The 19,010-nt window shown below is 32.4% G+C and overlaps 1 protein-coding gene across 5 annotated transcripts in view; it reads left to right on the top strand.

Annotated features, from left to right (window-relative positions):
* LOC132753795 (SH3 and multiple ankyrin repeat domains protein 2-like) overlaps positions 1 to 19,010 on the top strand; it is a 145,247-nt gene that overhangs the window by 111,340 nt on the left and 14,897 nt on the right. For all 5 annotated transcript variants that reach the window (XM_060744314.1, XM_060744315.1, XM_060744319.1 and 2 more), the window contains one exon: positions 16,139 to 16,212. In XM_060744314.1, the coding sequence (XP_060600297.1) occupies positions 16,139 to 16,212 (74 nt within the window). The remainder of the gene's footprint in view (positions 1 to 16,138; positions 16,213 to 19,010) is intronic.

Genomic DNA, 19,010 nt, shown 5'->3' with positions numbered 1-19,010 from the left:
ATAAAGTTATTAAATACAAATATAACAACATATTTGTTTACTTGATTTTTACGAATCAAAATAAATATAATTAACACAACATGAAATTAACTGCTTATAATAACAGCTCCTTCCATAGGCAAAAATAAAAAGCGTTCCATAAAAGACGACGCCGCTCACCGGCGTCGCCAATAAGTATGACCCCAGTTTATCTCTCTACATTTACAAATGTACTTAGTTTCAGTTTTCAACCATTATTTACTGTTAAACCATTAAGTACTAAGTATGTGAAGTGTAATGATTTAAGAAAATTTAAATTATTTCATTTTGTAGACTTGAGAGTTATTGATTTTAATTGCATATAACAAATTTATAAAAGAAATTAAGGGAGAAAGGAATTTGAAATTTCATCATAAAATTAAAAAAAAAAATGTGACAGATTTTTTTTCTTGGATTGAGTATACAAACAAATAGAGGACTGAAGTTGTCTGTTTGTTGCTGCATCATTTAGGGGCTTGATTTATCTATCTAATCTTTCATATCTTTTTTTTGTCATTTTTTTAGGATAATTTACATATTATATGGGTCTGAAATATCAATTTATACAGATATCATAATACCTGAGTTTCATACAATTAATTCCATATTACTGTGCATTCAAGTGCAGTTAAATACGTGGGTAGAACACTTTGTCATTATTTCTATAGCTGAAACAGATCCGGTTGTATTAAGATATAACTCTTTAATTCCCTTACCACTGTTGTCCTTGGTACAAATTTAGATATTTTTTGTCACAAGTTAAACATTTAGTCATATTGTCTGTCTTATTTTGCCTGTCTTTGATTTCTAACAATTAGGTACATCTTTGAAATCATTGAAGACAAAAAATTTAAGTTGTTATTTATTTTATTCCAGATAAGTTTACTTTGGATATAAAATATTTTGATTTACTGGATAGACACAACCCATTCAAATGACTGTCATTTTGTTGTACACTGTTACCAGTTTTGAAATATTGGTACATGTTTTATGAAGAATAACCCGTTAGAACTGATGAGGTTCTGGTTAAAAATCTTGAAAAAAATGAATTATATGATGTAAACTTAGTACTTCTATCTTCTTAACCATCAAGGAACCAGCTTTTCTCTGGACAATTTATAGCTCTGTACAGCTCTTTATATTCAATAATTATGATCACATTTGTATGAGAATCAATTGTATTCATTATAACATAAATAATTATGTGAATTGATATTTGACCTACTTTATTTGGGGAAAATAAGATAAATGAATAGTTTATGATAATATAGTTATATTTGTACAGTATTTATCACAGTTTATCACTCTGACAGTTAGTGTAAATTGTAAGTCAGAACAATCACAATCTGACTGGCTCAATTCTAAACTTAATTTTTCAATGCATGAAATATGGCCACCACCCTAGACACAATATAGGTAAGCGGAAAAAGGATCGTCGGAGTGAACATAAGGTCAGCCCAGGGCACAGTCAAAAGCATTTGTTTGCCATGGCTGTGGTCGTCGCCTTCTTTGTTGTACAGGTAGATGGACGGATGATCTCGAGCAGATGAAGCTTTTTCACTTGGCATCCTGTGTAAAGATTATGTACTTTTAAACATATAATACAAGAATAAATTGATGGACTAGGGGAACATAGAGATGTACAACAGAAAATATTATTATCAACCATATCAAAGTATCGGAGGGGATCAAATGGATAAACAAGTATGAAGTAGGGGGTCATATAGATGTAAAAATCAAAAATATACTATTAAACATGAAATAGAGGCTCAAAATCGAAAATATGCTATCAAACATATAAGAGGGGATCATATGGCTTGACTAGGAATATACCATGATGAGTATAGAAGTAGATCGTATACAACAATTCATTTCAATTTAAATTCAATATTTATTCGACATAAAGGGATAAACATGAAATAGAGGCAATTTGTCCATGCAGAATGTAAAAATTGCTAAGACAAAATTATGAAGAAATTGTACATTACATCACACGTGTGATTTAACAGAGTCTGTTTTATTTTGACAAATTTCCTGGTCAAGGGGTTAGAGTTGATGACTTCTAATCCAGTTACCTCTCTGGCGTGGGTTCGATCCCCGGGAGATGCTTTGGTAGTTTAATAAGTACAGAGGAAGGTAGTCTAGTACTGGTGCAACTCTCCAGGAACTATGGTTAGGAAACTACCCGCCTATATGACTGAAATACTGTTGGGAAAAGGTGTAAAATGAAACAAACAAACAAACAAATTTCCTGAAAGCACTGTATTCTAAATATTTTCTGTGGGCAACATCAAAAGTTGTTCTAAAATTAACAAATGCTCAATACAGTTTCACATTTTCTTGTGAAATAACTATATCAATTGTTGAAGTTAAATCAAAGAAAGCATTTATCAAGTTTGATATTAAGTTGTACCAATGCTGTAAAGGTTGTCATTATGGCAGCGAATGAAGTAATAGTCGATGGTCCTTTTTCAATCCAAATCACTTAAAGGGTCCATCACACCATGATGTTCTGGTCAACGCTCTCTGAATGTTTCAATCGTTCAATTTTTGAACGTTCTTGAATGAGGTTGACACATTTAGCGTGTGATTAACATGCGTCAAGCGCATAACTAGCGTGTGTCTAACGCACGGGAAATGTGTTACCGCAACCGTGTAAGATACGTCGGAAATACATAAGCACATGCTAACGTGGGCAAACTATTTGTCAACACCTGAAGAGTCTTTTTAGGGTGTGACTAACGCGTAGATAACGACAGAATAGCGTCTTGATGGCGTGTTATTTTAATGGCTTAAACGGCACAGAACTCTGGAAATTTCTTAGTGAATTTAGTTGCTCTTGTGAGTTTGAATAGTCGGCATCATGATGCCAAGAAAAGAAAAATTTGAGGCTAGGGCCTCTACTAGCTACATTTGTATTTCCAAATCCTTGACGTATTTATATTCATGATTTAGTCCAACACTGTCGTTTTTGTCTGGGTCTTCTTCTCTATGGATGAGTGTCGGGTCTTCTCTGCCGATAAATTCCCTCAATATGTTCAGATATGTTTAAGTTCAGTACATCTACTTGATGCTTGCATGGCTATAGCAAACATCTTAGCCTACTCAATCTTTCAAAATCTTCCATAGTAGGACTGGTGTTATCTACGATAACCCAAAATCAAATGAACCTTGCTTTTTATGTATGCATAGACGTTCGTGAAACGGTCGAATGATGCTCAATGGACAACAAAAGGACGTTCGTTGACCTTTAGTCACACGTTTTTTGCTCTTGAAGACCGTTCAGCGGTCGTTGAAAGGTCGCTAGTGAGTCGTTCACTGCAAAGCAAACATTAGTGACAACCAAGTAGCAATTGAGTAACGACTGACTAACTACAGCCGAACGTGTGCAACGCTTGTCGAAAGTTAGTTAAACGTTCCATGAATGTTCTTAAACATTCTTCAGATTTAAACGTTGAAGAACGCTGGTCTGAGTGAAAATTTTGTGCATGTTCAAATCTTTTTTCCGGACCAGCATTCTAAGCCGATTCCAGGCGATTACTGGCATTCACTCAATGTTCTTCTGGGGCTATCCCAGCAACCATGGGCGACTACCAACGTTTCTTAAAACGTGGTAGAACGCTGACCAGAAGGTCATGGTGTGACTGACCCATAACAAAGTATTGTTTTCAACTCCTGTTTAGAATGATATATCATAAATTTGGCAGAAATAGTAATTATGGTCGGCCATATTGGTTCACATGTTTTGTAGTGATGAAGACAATGGTGATTTGATATTCGGAAATGAATTATGTAGGCATGTCAAATATGCAAATTACGCATCCAGGCTTTTCCCTTTACCCAATATATATATAACAATATCCAAATGGTCACTTTATTTTAGGGGGGAAAAAAATGAATTTTAACATACCTGAAATAATAACATTTAAGTCTTTGAAATAAAAATAATTTTTCTTTGATATTGAAAAAGAATAGTTTTAATTAACCTTGCCAAGCTAAATATTGTAAATGGACTTGTCAAACTTTCAATCTTGGCATAACCATTCATCATTTTCAGTGGAATTTTCAAAATATTAACAGTGCAGACCATGATCAGACTGCATGCAGGTGCTAGCTAGTCTTTTAAAATACTAGTCACATGGATAAAATCTGTTTCTACCATCAGGCTAATATGGTAAATTAAAGTTACTGTGACATTATGTTTACAGATGTTTATATTGGATATAAAATGTCCAGGTTCTTGTTACTTATATTTAAAACTTTAACCTGAATTTAACCTTTTTACAAGACTTGATACTTTAAATGAAGGAACATTCACCTGTAACTAATCTGTTTGAACTGCTATATTCAAATATTTCTCTATGTTTTCTTGGCTTTAAGAGATGGTTTTAAGAATGTTTATTACCTTTCGTAAATCTTTTTCCTTTTATATGTTTCTAATTATGTCAACCACAATATAACTTGTGTGCTTAATGCAATAAATTTATATGGTTACCTTTGAAATTTGTGAAAACAGGCAGCATAGAAAACATATATTTTCCTTAATCAAGCCAGCAGTAAAAGTTCACAATTTAAAACTAATTTACATTCAGTAATTTAAGAATATAGATCATTTTGTGTGTGTGTGTGTGTGTGCTAGTCAAGTTTGGATTTTATTACATTTTAAAAATACCAGGTACCATATTTGTAATTAGATTAAGCAATAAATACCTATATTAATTAAATAATTGACATTAAATTCTTTTTTCTTCCCAAAAGGGATATGAGAGATACATAAATAATGTTAAAAAAATATTGACTTCAGGGGTTTGAACCCACGGTCGTTAGTTTCAATGTATTTAACAGTAGTTGTAGCCAATTTGAATACTCTTCAAGTGAAGGTAATGCATTAGGATGATCATACCTTATTGCTTGGAGTTCTAACATCCAAGATTAAATTCAGAAAAGTGGCAATAACTCATTTTCTTTTGGTAAAGTTTGTTTACATTTTGCATACAGGTGTCCTTTAAGGTGACCTATGTTGTCAATTTTTCAGTTCCTTATAGTACCCGTTAGGAGTTTCTTAGCATAGGTTAGACCAAAATACCGTATCTGTTCCTTGATTCTTACAATTGTGTTTTTATTAGAGGTTCTTATCCGCAATTTGACGGAAAGGGCCAAGAACATGCATTTTAAAAATCATTAAAGGTATTCACTTCAAACTTTTTTTTGGCTATGAAAGGCAGGTTTTTTCGTCTGCTAAGTATGTTTGCAGAATTATGCCCCCTTTTCTTTGTTGTCTTCTTTCAACTAATATTTCAGCACTTAGAAAAGTGGAGTATGCTGTATGCAGATTATAGTTGCAGTATAATATTACATTTTGATATTTTTGCCATTGTCAAATTGACTACCATATCTAACTTAAAATACAGGATTAACAGTGAAAATTCAACATCTTATTTTTACTTTTGCTGACAGATATAATACGAACATTAAGAAGCTTTTATGTAAAATCTATCTACAGGGGTTATGTTAAATTTCCGGTGACCAACAAAAGATTCAGTTACATCAGCTGAATGATCTTTTTACACAATAAACAAATTCTCATCGTCTGTTTTTCCTTGTCCTCCCAATAACTTGACATTCCTTTGACCCACAGTCTTCATATTTGATATTTAGATTGGTCATGATTAGTAGATGATCCCTATTGATTTTGAGGTCACCAGGTCAAAGGTCAAGGTCACTGAGGCCTTAGACTTAAAAAAGCTTGTCCGCCCAAAACTTAAGATTTCTTTTACCCACAGTCTTCATATTTGGCATGAAGGTTAGTCATGTTTAGTAGATGACCCCTATTGATGTTGAGGTTACTGGGTCAAAGGTCAAGGTCACAGTGGCCTTGACTAAAAAAAGCTTGTCAGCCCAATAACTTAAGATCCCTTTGACCCACAGTCTTCATATTTGGCATGGATGTTAGTCATGATGAGTAGATGATCCCTATTGATTTTGAGGTCACTGGTCAAAGGTCAAGGTCACAAGAACCGTGACTTCAAAAAGTTTGTCTGCCCAATAACTTAAGAAACCTTTGACCCACAGTCTTCATATTTGGTATGGAGGTTGATCATGACCATTAGGTGACCCCTATTGATTTTTAAGTCACTGGGTCAAAAGTCAAGGTCACAGGGGCCTAAAAAAAGCTTGTCAGCTGAATTGCTAAAAAATGCTTTGGTCAACAGTCTTCATATTTGGTATTGAGGTTGTTTATGACTAGTAGATGACCCCTATTGATTATTACATGTAGAAGTCAAGGTCACTGTGATTTTTACTATAATAAGCTTGTCTGCTCAAATGCTTAAGAATGCCTGTCCGCAGTATATTGATTTTCACATTTGAAGCATGTAGAATACATAACTTAGCAATGCACTGGCTTAGTAACCTCAGATTTGGCAGGGAGGTTGTCCTTGAGCTCTAAATGGCCACTGTTGATTCTGACGAAGTGGTATGTGGGGGTATTCATGCCATGACAGTGGCAGTTCTTCTTTGCTTAGCTTTTGATTTTTTTCTTTTATAGAATAATTGGGTTCCAATCTTTCTGGCTTTTCAATATCTTGTCGGGCAGTTATGTTGTAATAATTAATCAGCTTTTTAATCAATTGAAGATTTATTGTTTAATTTGATAACAGTTTACTAAAAATTACAACTATTGGGCAAAATTGTCCATTTATTGTTAATTTAACATATATAACTATTTCATTTATATCACAGTGGTATGCAGTTTCTGTTCATTTAGGCAATTCAATAACTGAGTTTTGCACCGGTTTTCATTTAAACATTAGCCGCATACTGTACATATTATGTTTGTGTATATAAATGATGTTTACAAATGGTTTGAAGATGGTCCACCTTCTATTTAGATAGGTCATGTTTGAACCATTCCTCTTGCAAAACAAGTTATCATTGTGTAAATTTTTTATGTGTTAAGTTAATAGAGTGGCAGTCACTAGATTTTGGTATCCATGCAACAGTAAATTAATGGGAATGATACTGTTAAAGAAAGGCAAAAATCTGTCAAAACTTGACAGAATAAGGAGGAAGAACAATGTTGAGATTTTTGCTGTATTTTGTCCTTTATCTTATTTGTTTAGCTGTTTATAAAATATGAAATGATAGCAATGCTTGTTATGTTGCTAAGGTACAGGCCTTTTAAAAAGTGTACCATTTGTTCTGTTGATATTGTATGGTATCAATAGGCAAATAAACTGGATGGTTGCAATGACTTACATCACATCATAATTATGTACCCTCTCATGAAAAGTCAAGGGGGTTCAACCATTAACCTTCTGCAATTGAAAGTGACAGAATAGAGTCCGGCAAGTCTTCACACCAGTGCAGTCTGACCAGGTTCCATATTGTCATCTTGATATCCCTGAAATTTATAATGGACAGTTCCAAAAATGGAAACCGGACAAGCCCATTTAAGAAATTAAGCAGGGTCAGGGTTAATGGCTAAATAGTAAGATATATGAGATATAGATAAACATGATCCATAATGTAGGTTTCAGTTATTTTTAATTATATGTTGTTCCAGAAACTATTGTCAGTCTTAGTGACATCATAGGATTGGTCTTTATCATTAAAACATGTAGGTGGCCTTAATGGGTGGAGTTTATCATTAAACATGTAGGTGGGCTTAATAGATGGAGTTTATCATTAAACATGTAGGTGGCCTTAATAGATGGAGTTTTTCATTAAACATATAGGTGGGCTTAATAGATGGAGTTTATCATTAACATGTAGGTGGGCTTAATAGATGGAGTTTATCATTAAACATGTAGGTGGCCTTAATAGATGGAGTTTATCATTAAACATGTAGGTGGCCTTAATAGATGGCGTTTATCATTAAACATGTAGGTGGACTTAATAGATGGAGTTTATCATTAAACATGTAGGTGGGCTTAATAGATGGAGTTTATCATTAAACATGTAGGTGGGCTTAATAGATGGAGTTTATCATTAAACATGTAGGTGGCCTTAATAGATGGAGTTTATCATTAAACATGTAGGTGGCCTTAATAGATGGAGTTTATCATTAAACATGTAGGTGGCCTTAACAGATGGAGTTTATCATTAAAGGGATTCTATTTAAAAATTGTTTGTACTATATTGTCACAGCCTTCACATTATGTAAAGGTGCTGACTGATAATATGTTTTAACTGAGTATATAAGTTATATAATTTGTTCCTTCAAAAAATGTTTTATAATGCATTATTACTTACTTTTTCTTAATTTTAATGGTTGACAATTTGTGTGAATTAGCCTGGGGGAGGTTGACCATTATGACCAGTATATAGGAAGGTAGATAAAAGATACTGAACTGATAATATTTGTTTAACCTTGGTCAACAATACCTGTGTTAAACTGGCTATCAAAAAATCCTTCAATGTTTATATATAGGTCTAAAGTTTAAGTGCTAAGATATTTTGAGAACAAATTTTATTAATGTAATTATAACATTGTTGAATACAACATTTTAACATCTTATCATTTTGTTGTTTTTTTCCCTTTCCACTTTGATATAAAGTGTTTACTATTTTTTCTTTCTTTGTTAAAGTATTACTGTGACATGTTTATAGATGCATTAAAAGCTAAATAAACAACTTACTCAAAATTAGGAACATTTTTTAACTAGATATGTAACCAAGACTTCATTCATAATCTAGTTCTCAATGGGAGAAGTAATATAAATACAAGACTGTACTGTTTCTGACATATTATTATTTACAATAAGAAACATATTTTAAGGTACTAGTAAATGTGAGTTGGAATATATATTTATAGTTTCAACAGTTGAAATGTCACACCATATTTTCCTTGTCTAGGGTCTCATGTATTAAACTGTACTGTGACTTTGCATAATATTGAAATATTATACCTTTAGAAAACTGCAGTCGTATCCATCCATATATGATTACAACATTCTCATATGTCATTATCTCATCTGTATAAATGCATATACAATGTAGTCATTTTTTAAGTTTATATGTGTTTGTATCTTTAATATATATATTATCTTCATTTGATCAACTGTAAGAATGATAGGCTGTGATAATGACATACCTAGGCCAGAGACAATTTATCCTAAACCTACTGGTAGCTACATGATCTACATTTTGTCCAGATTAGAAGATGGACTGATTTATTGGGTAATCAAAGAGCAAATTTGGTCAACTATTTGAGACAATTACATTCTGTCAGTTCTTGTCATTCTTTAATTGACAAAACTATGTTTGTTACCTCCACCTGAATTGATCCTTTAAGATCCTTACATCCTGAAAATCATAACATTCATCCTATGGATGCAGATGGATTTTTTAAAAAGAAGTTAAAGGAAGGAAATTAAGCAGTAGAACTTTCCATACAACTTATCTGATATTTTCCTTGATTTCCCAGGATTTTTTACTTTTATCACAAGTCATTAAGGTCAAAGACCTACAATTATTTACATGGGGGAAAAACTTTCAAGTTAATAATTATGTAAATCAATCGTAATGCCATTAGGAGAAGATCATTTCAGTACCATGTTAAACTAATCACAATACTTTTATAAGTTAAGGTTGCTGTTCTCAAGATCTTAAGTTCAGTATTCTGTTAAAGCTTTGAACAGTGTGGAAATTTATTACTTATATATTATAGAAACTGTTGTAAGTAAAAAAAATAGTGTCTTTGTTCATGTGAAAGGTACATGGTTTATCAGCATAAGTATTAAATAGTAATCTATTTAACATTATGATTGTTTTTATTGTATTTAAATCTAAAATGATAGTGTTTTCCTTACAATACTTGACAGAGCCTCATGTTTGTTGAAAACACTTTATTTTAACAGTGCCATGCAAGTATTTGCCGTGATGTTAGGATACAGAAGCATTTTGGAACTGTCTTTCAATGAAACTTAACAGGATTGATTAGTAGCTCAAGTACTTGAGCATATTACATGGGTTTTCCGGTTGAATAATTTTGGGTTGAGTTATGGCCCATGAATAAAAAAGGTGTGTTTTTTGTGTTGCCTGAGCTACAAAGAAGCTTATCCGAACTACTTTTCAGAAACTACTGGTGCAATTTCATCAAACCTTTACTGCAATTATCAGTACAAAGTCTAGTTGTGCATATTATAGGTATTTTAAGATTCAATGATTTTTGTCATTTAATGATTTTTTTAGCTCGACTTTAAAAAAAATATATATAGAGGTATTGTTATAGTCATGTTGACGTTGCCATTGTCGTGGCCGTCAGCAAACATTAACCTTCATAACTTTTTAAGTTCTTTGTGTATTCTCTTTATACTTGGCCACAACAATCCTTGAAGACCTTCACATACACCATACTAACCTTGACCTTCATTTATAAATGACCTTGACCTTCAAGGTTAAATGTCTAAATTTTGCTTGTATTTTTGATGATTTTTGCAATTAGTGGCTATAACTTTGTTATTTCTTCAAACTTGAACACATCAATATGTTAAGATAAGATAGACCTTCAAGTTAATCAGACAAACCTTGACCTCAGACAGACCTTGACCTTCACTCATAAATGACTTTGACCTTGAAGGTCAAATTATTGAAATTTTCATTCATTGTTTTTGCTGTAACTGGGTATAACTTTGTTATTACTGAATGGATTGATGTCATATTATATTAAAGAACAGTTTTTAGGATAAGACCTCCATGTTTATCAAACTCAAATTGCTAAGGCCTATCACTTTCATTTCCAGCAAGATTTGCAGCCCGTATATATGCCAGTTATTCCTGATGGTTGTCACACAACATAAAGTTTTAATTGTATAAGTAAAGAGACACTTTACAAGTAATCCTGTCATAAACTTACACAAAGTGTTTCAGCTTTAACAAAATCATTTTTAATATCTAACACCAAACTTAGGATGTTGAGGAAATGTTACAAGTTAGACACTAGAGCCTGATTTGATTAACCATATTGTTGTGTGGATATTTTTAATTAACAGATGTTAGTTTTTAATGTTGAATTTAATTACAAGTATATGATTGAAAAACCTTGTAAATTTAGAGCAAAAGAGAGCAAAAGAAAATGTTTTGCTTAGATTTTGAAAAGTGCTACATTGGATTTTTGGGCAAGAAATGTGTGTAAGTGTTGTAAGTTAATTAGTGACAGATGTTTTTTAAATGTGTATATAATAAAGATATGTTTAAAGATACAGTAGAAATATACAATCTAACATTCTCATTTACATATGATACATGCAGGAAACTAGCTATATAATATGTTTTGAAAATCACTATTGATAGAATAATCAATGCATTGATCCCTTGACCTGTTTAATTGTAATTGTCAGATTAGTGGATACAATAAGAATTTCACCACAACATATTTCTTAACAAAATGTTTGCAGTATAAATAGTAGGAATCATTTCAATTTAGATTTACCGTTGTCCGTCCGTCCTTCCGTACAAACCCAGAGATACTTGTGTGACTTGGAGAACAATAGGTAACAGTAAATTCTCTTTGATCCTATTCATTCCGTTTTTTACTTGTGTGTCTTTTTTAAGCCTTTTGTGACTAAAAATGGCTAAAAAGATCAAAGGAAAAGTCACATAAGTACCATTTCGTAAGTATGTCCATCTGTCTGTTCTCTTTTGTGTCCCACGTAACTAAAAAGTTATTTGACCTAGAGTCATGAAACTTTACAGGAATGTTGATCAGCATGTGCAGTTGCACACCTGGGTATTTTCCTGTGGATTTATTCAGCATTTTTAGAGTTATTGCCCTTGACTTAGTAAAAATTTTCAATTTTCAACTTGTGTCGCATGTAACTCAAAAAGGATTTGACCTAGAATCATGAAACTTTACAAGAATGTTGATCAGCATGTGCAGTTGTGCACCTGGGTATTTTCCTGTGGATTTATTCAGTATTTTTAGAGTTATTGCCCTTGACTTAGTAAAAATTTGCAATTTCAACTTGTGTCGCATGTAACTCAAAAAGTATTTGACCTAGAGTCATGAAACTTTACAGGAATGTTGATCAGCATGTGTAGTTGTGCACCTGGGTATTTTTGTGTGGATTTATCTAGTATTTGTAGAGTTATTGCCCTTGATTTAGTAAAAATTTGCAATTTTCAACTTGTTTCGCATTTAACTCAAAAAGGATTTGACATAAAGTCATGACACCTTACGTGAATGTTGTTCAGCATATGTAGTTGTGCACCTTGGGTTTCGCTTGTGGATTTATCCAGTATTTGTAGAGTAATTGCCCTTGACTTAGTAAAAAGTGTTTCATTATGTTGTGTTATTTGTTCCTTTGGTGAAGAACTTTACAGGAATAATGATCAACATCACTGTGAAGCTATGCACCTGGGACTTTGCATGTGGATTTTTTTTCAGTTTTGTTAAAGTTATTGCGGCCTTTATTTGCCCTTGACTTACAGTAGTATTAATGCAATTTTCAACTTGTTCATGCATAGCTCAAAAAGTATTTGACTTGTAGGCCTGAAAGTTTACAAGAATGTTGGTCAGCATGTGTACTTATGCACCTTGGGGTTTGCTTGTGGATTTATTCAGTATTTCGTTAAGTTCTTGCCCTTTACTTTATAGTAAAAGACTTTTAATTTTCAACTTGTGGCACATGTTGTCCAATAAATATTTGACCTAGAGTCATAAGATTGACAGAACAGTGGCGTGTGGGGGGCACCCGTGTCCTATGGACACATTTCTAGTTGTGACTATCCATTATCTGTTTTGGGGATATCAAGATGAAAATTAAGAAATTGTCCACCAATAGTATAGAGCCTGGTTAGTCTGCATGAACATGCACTAGGCTAGTCTGGCTCTATACTGGTTACTTCTGGTTCCCCAAATATAATGCTTGTAAGAGATGATAATTCTGCTTTATTTCATTTACTGAAGCATTATCTTTGTTAAGTAACACTTAATTCTACAAATATTATGTGTACATTAGTCCACCTAGTCATTGCATGTCACAAAAGTTAATGATATTTTTGTACTTCATCAAAAATATTTACGTCAATGTCACAGAATATATATGTAGCTTTGTAATTGAATCAATTACCATATATAACATGGGTAAGATAGTTTCGGGTGATAACTCGATTACGTTGTTAAATTATTGATAGTATTCAGATAGCGGATGTGTCTAAAGTCCGAAACATTTCTCCTGTCATGTGATCAATGCGCAAAACATGGAAAACTAAATTTACCTCTGTGTTGAAATTATCACAAAAACAGAGGCCTACAATGATGCTTTTTGTTTAATAAACAAGACAATGTTCATTTTGAGATAAAGAACAGGTTAATTTAAAAGATTTTCAAGTTTGTTTTGTTAGGTTTAAGATGTCAAAAAGATATAATAAAGCTACAAGAAATGTAAATAAAAAACAGACTGTAACTAAAAGGACATATTATTTCAACACCATCAGATAGTAAGTGCATTCTTTTGCTTAACCATTAATATATTAAATTTGCTTTAATGTTGGGAATTTGGAATCATCTGTAGTTGTGAGGATAATCACACATGCTCAAACAAGAGCAACTAACAGCTGTATATATTATAGAGTATATCTGTGTGCTGATGGCAAAGTCAAATCATTACCATTGCAAAAATTAATTCTTCAATTTGTCTGACTAAAATCCTGTAAAATCTCATGAAATTGATGTAAGTAATATTGATCTATTGGAAAAAACTTGTTCTGTTTTGTTTTAAATCTTTTGTAGAAAATAATATTTGCATTGTTTAACTTGTTTATTAATGATTACAGGTTGTTGTTAGATCATATGTCATATAACTGTGAATTTAATTTTTTTTTGTCTTGTTATCAATAAATCTGTTCAAAAGAAGGTGTGAAGAACACAAATGCTTTCAAAAAAAACCTTTTGGTGGCCCTTAGGCCCTGTTTTAAAGATGTTTCACGGTTGGGAAATTTCATTGTTTAGAATTTATCTGGCAAGTTGAAAAATGTTAATGATGGTTTTATTTGTCAAATCAACGTCAATCAGAATGGTTCTTTTCTTTAAGTAGGATGTCATAACTTGAAGAAATAACTCATTGACCATTCTCTGCAGTGTGCAGGGTTTTTTTTAACTTGAATTGATAATTAATGATGTTATGTTAGAGAGTTCATTGTTGTGCTGCAAGGATTATTTTGAATTCTATATTGTGAAAATAGAAAATTTATTTCTGTATGGATAATATTATACTTCAGTGTTCAAATACAAAATATGCAGTGCTTGATTAAAAACATTTTGTGATTCTGAAATTTTATGTTAGAAAAAATGCCATCTACAATTAAAAGAATTTTGTCAAGAAAAGTGCAAGGCAAGTTTTCACTTACAACAAGCAAGAAATCAGAAAATGCTAGCAATGTTGAAAAAAGGCAAGTTTAGGTTGTTGTATTTTAAGAAATAAATGATTGAAAATGCAGTGTTGTTACATTATGGGTTTTAGTTATGCTTTAAGTTAAAGGCACATTATGCCTCAGAAACGAATAGATTTATATATTCTTAGAAAGGGCAAACATTAATTTTATAAGGCAGTCAGTTTAGCAGTATGGGGTTGTATTGCTAGCGTATGCAAGTCAGTCAAACAACTAGTCTATACGCACTGTTGAGGCTAGTTGTACGACATTTTTAAAATATCTAACCTAAAATAATAATGATTATGCAAACTTATGTTTCTAAACAAAGATTTTATTAATTTTGGCGTTTGATGAACGGAAGTTTTTTCCTCTGAAAATCACAGATTTTAATAATTAAAAAATACAGAAGTGAAATAAACTGAAACATTATTGAATAATTTCTATGGACAATTTAGATGTAATACATTTGTAATAAAATTTTTATCTTAATCACTTTTAGTGAGCATTGAAAATTTCTTTTAATGATGAGGCACAGTCTGTGATTGACCCGATAGCGTGCTTATGCAATTGCGGACATCACTCTTTGTGAAAATGTAATTTAAGACATGCAAGTTATTGACTTCATCATTGCATTTATTTGTTACTGATAAAATGCTGTACGGCTATCCTCAACAGTGTGTATTGGCTAGATCATCACAGTACTTGACACATGTTTGGCTAGCAGTACTGACCCATACGACTAGCCACTTCCTGAAAATAATGGTATTAGAGCATGTTAGATGCTTGTTATGTAAAAAGTAGCTCTAATTGTGAAATAATTTGTCACAAAAGTAACAAAATAAAAACAAAGTAGTATTTTGACTTATTTACTATAATTGTAGTATTATACTTATTGCCAAAAGGCAATAGAAGAAAAAGACGAGTCAATGAGTAAATTTTTGAAAATTATAAAAGTATATACCAAAAATAAAAAGCTTGGTAGAAATGAAATAAAAGCATTTCTGAGGGCGTTAAAATTGACTTGTATCTGCATTTATATTTATAAATACTTGTGAGGTGTCTATTTGAGTATGCATTAGAAATGTAGAATTATTACAATTGAGGTAATTGTCAATATAGTTTACCAAAGGTTGCTAGTTCTGTTTGTTACAGCTCTTTAGTGCTGAGAAGATTGATCATAAATCTTCGTTTGTCACTGTAGAGCTAAACAAATGACATTAAAATGAATATTTTGATTAAACCAAATGATACATGTTATAGTGATTCATGCCAAATTATCATGTAATACCTTCATAACTGCTTTCTTATATTGAACAATGACATATTTGCTATTTTATTATTAGTGATCACAGTCATTATTCTTTTGTGTTTTCATTTGAACTTATTAATCATTTTATATATATAAATAATTCATTTCTTTTGACCCAACTGTTAGGCTTGAATATTGTTTTGTTTTTGACAAAAATGTGAAACTGTTTTGGACCTACATATTTGCAAGTTGCAAATAATGCATGAAACATTGTCAATGTTTTGAGATTTGCCCATGTTCGTCCTGCTTTCCTTCAGTACATTGACTAACAGTGGTATGTAGGGGCATCTCAGTCCTATAGAAATATTTCTAGTCTTAATTTAAAATTATTTTAAAATTTTTGTTTGTCTACACTCATAAATTAGCTGTAACTAAAATACCATTAAGAAAGAGATTTGTATTTTTATGTTACAATATTACAAATATATATTTCAGTGACTATGGTCCAAGAACAGTTGTGTTACAGAGGGCAAGTGAGGGATATGGATTTGTGCTACGTGGTGCTAAATGTAAGTATTGGTCTTAAATCCTTAACCTGTTTAAAGACATTTTCAGGAATTTTCATAAAGACTAATAGGCAAAATTAAAACTGTTCAATAGAATTTCTATAAACTTGGCATGTTGTTAGAGTATAATAATAGAAACATTTTAAGGAAAAAAAGTTGGTATATGACAGCTTGCGGGCTTGATTAGAAAGTCTTAAAAACTTCATTAATCTGTCATTTGACTCAAAATTTCTAAAGAAGCAATTTTCAAAAAGTTTCTCAGTAATGGAAATGTCTTTTTGTTGTCTATGCCTTTTTGATTACCTCATGAACAATATAAATGTTTGTTACATCATAGGATTATTCAGGTCAAGATTTTACACATATTTTACAAGGTTAAAACATTGTTTTACATGATAAGTTCATGACGGAATTCCCTCTAGCCAGTATAGTCAAGTATGTTCATCATGTGACCTCATTTACAAAAAGGCGTTGACCATGTAAATATAGAAAGAAAATTGTTACTAGAGTCATGTAAAAAAATAGGCAATTGTTTAGGGGCTTTTAAAAAAACACTTTAATATTACTATATTATGCTGTCATGTGATGCAGTTATGATACAGGGAGAGGCATCTTGCCATTAATGCTGTTACATTACCATTTAAGCTTAAAATCTGAAAAACAAATAAAATATAATTAGTCCCCTACCGGTTTACCGGAGGGGACTTTAGGTTTACCCTCCGTCCGTCTGTCCGTCTGTCCGTCCGTCCGTCCGTCAGTCCGTCTGTCCGTCCGTCAGTCCGTCCGTCCACAAAACTGGATCCCGCGATAACGCAAAAAGTACTGAAAATATTTTAATGAAACTTGATATATGGATAGATGGCAGTATGGAGATTATGCACGTCTTTTTCTTTTCTTCCTATGTTGAAAATTCTGGTTGCTATGGCAACAAATAGACTGAAAATATGGGAAATTTTACACATAACCTGGATCCCGCGATAACGCAAGAAGTACTGAAAATATTTTTATGAAACTTGATATATGGATAGATGGCAGTATGGAGATTATGCACGTCTTTTTCTTTTCTTCCTATGTTGAAAATTCTGGTTGCTATGGCAACAAATAGACTGAAAATATGGCAAATTTTACACATAACCTGGATCCAGTGATAACACAAAAAGTACTGAAAATATGTTTATGAAACTTGACATATGGGTAGATGGCAGTATGGAAATTATGCACATTCTTTTTTATCTTCCTATGTTGAAAATTCTGGTTGCTATGGCAACAAATAGACTGAATTTCAAGATTTCTGATTCTAGTTTTTAAGTTTTTTCACTATAAGTTCTTTATTTCTTAAGGTTTTTTCTTCAAACTTTAAATATAAGTTGATTGTCATCAACCACATCATATGTGACAAGGTTTACAACTCTAGCACAAAATTTATCAGAATTACCTCCCTTGAACTTAAAATTTTCATGAAGAAAACATTGTTTTTTTTTTTAATAACTTCTTTTTCTGAATGTATCTACTTCAAACTTCATATAAATGTTTCTTGTTGTCACTCAACATTTGTGAGTGTTCAATACTCTAGCAAGACTATTTCCAGAATTATGCCCCTTTTGAACTTAGACTTTTTTTTGAGAAATTGGTAATTTTTACTCCAACTTCTTCAATCATGATAGGATTTAAAAAAATGTTACATTTTGATAACAGGGATGTTTAAAAAATAACTTTAGAGTGTCCTTCAGTCTATCTGTCTGTACATAAAAACTGTTTCCTGTGATCACTTTTCAAGAACTTTTTCAACAAATTTACTTAAAATAGGAACCTAAGTGAATGGCCAATGGCCCTTCAGAATGTTGATTGGGCTCTTACCGGTAGGGGACTTATGGATTGCTCGCAATACTATGATAATTGCTTGTTTGAATAGGAATAATAGTAAAATGGAGAAGTATAACAAGGCCTTTCATCAAAGAGAAATGCAGTGTTTATAAAAATTAATTATACCCCCACAAACAAAGTTAAGTAGGGGGGTATATAGGAGTCAGCTTTTCGGTTGGTCTATCAGTTGGTTGGTCAGTCCGTCGGTCGGTTGGTCCACATCATGGTTTCTGGACTATAACTAGAGTTTGGAATGAGGTATTGTAATCAAACTTGGTATATAGCAACCTTGGTTTATACAGAATTTATTTTAGTTTGATTGTGAAGGAAGCTATAAGCTTATAGACACACTTTCGAATCCGTTCCTGGAACCAACCGGTACTGAGCAATGAGTGTAAAGTTTCTTGCTCAAGGAAACAACGACTTACCCCTGACGGGGTTTGAACCCATACGGCTAGCGATCATAAGATTACTAGTCCGACGCATTAACCACTCGGCCATGCCGCCACTCATATAGCAACCTTATGTGGAGACTCCAGTTGGTATTGCATTTGGACCCCCTGGGGTCAAGGTCACCATTACTAAAAATAGAAAAATGGTTTCCGGACAATAACTTGAGTTAGGGATGAGATATTGTTATAAAACTTGGCGTATAGCAAGCTTATATGAAGACCTGGGTTGGTATTGCATTTGGGCCCCTGGGGTCAAGGTTAAGGTCACCATTACTACAAATAGAAAAAAGGTTTCTGGGCAATAACAACTAGAGTTAAGAATGAGATATTGTTATCAAACTTGGTGTATAGCAAGTTTATATGAAGACCTGGGTTGGTATAGCATTTGGACCCCCTTGGATCTAGGTCAAGGTCACCGTTACTAAAAATAGAAAAATGGTTTCTTGACAATAACTAGAGTTAGGAATGGGATATTGTTATCAAACT

Source organism: Ruditapes philippinarum, unplaced genomic scaffold, assembly GCF_026571515.1.
Source record: "Ruditapes philippinarum isolate M1 unplaced genomic scaffold, ASM2657151v2 ctg126_1_1_1_1, whole genome shotgun sequence".
Lineage (NCBI taxonomy): Eukaryota > Metazoa > Mollusca > Bivalvia > Venerida > Veneridae > Ruditapes > Ruditapes philippinarum.
This window is presented reverse-complemented; position numbering and strand designations above follow the sequence as displayed.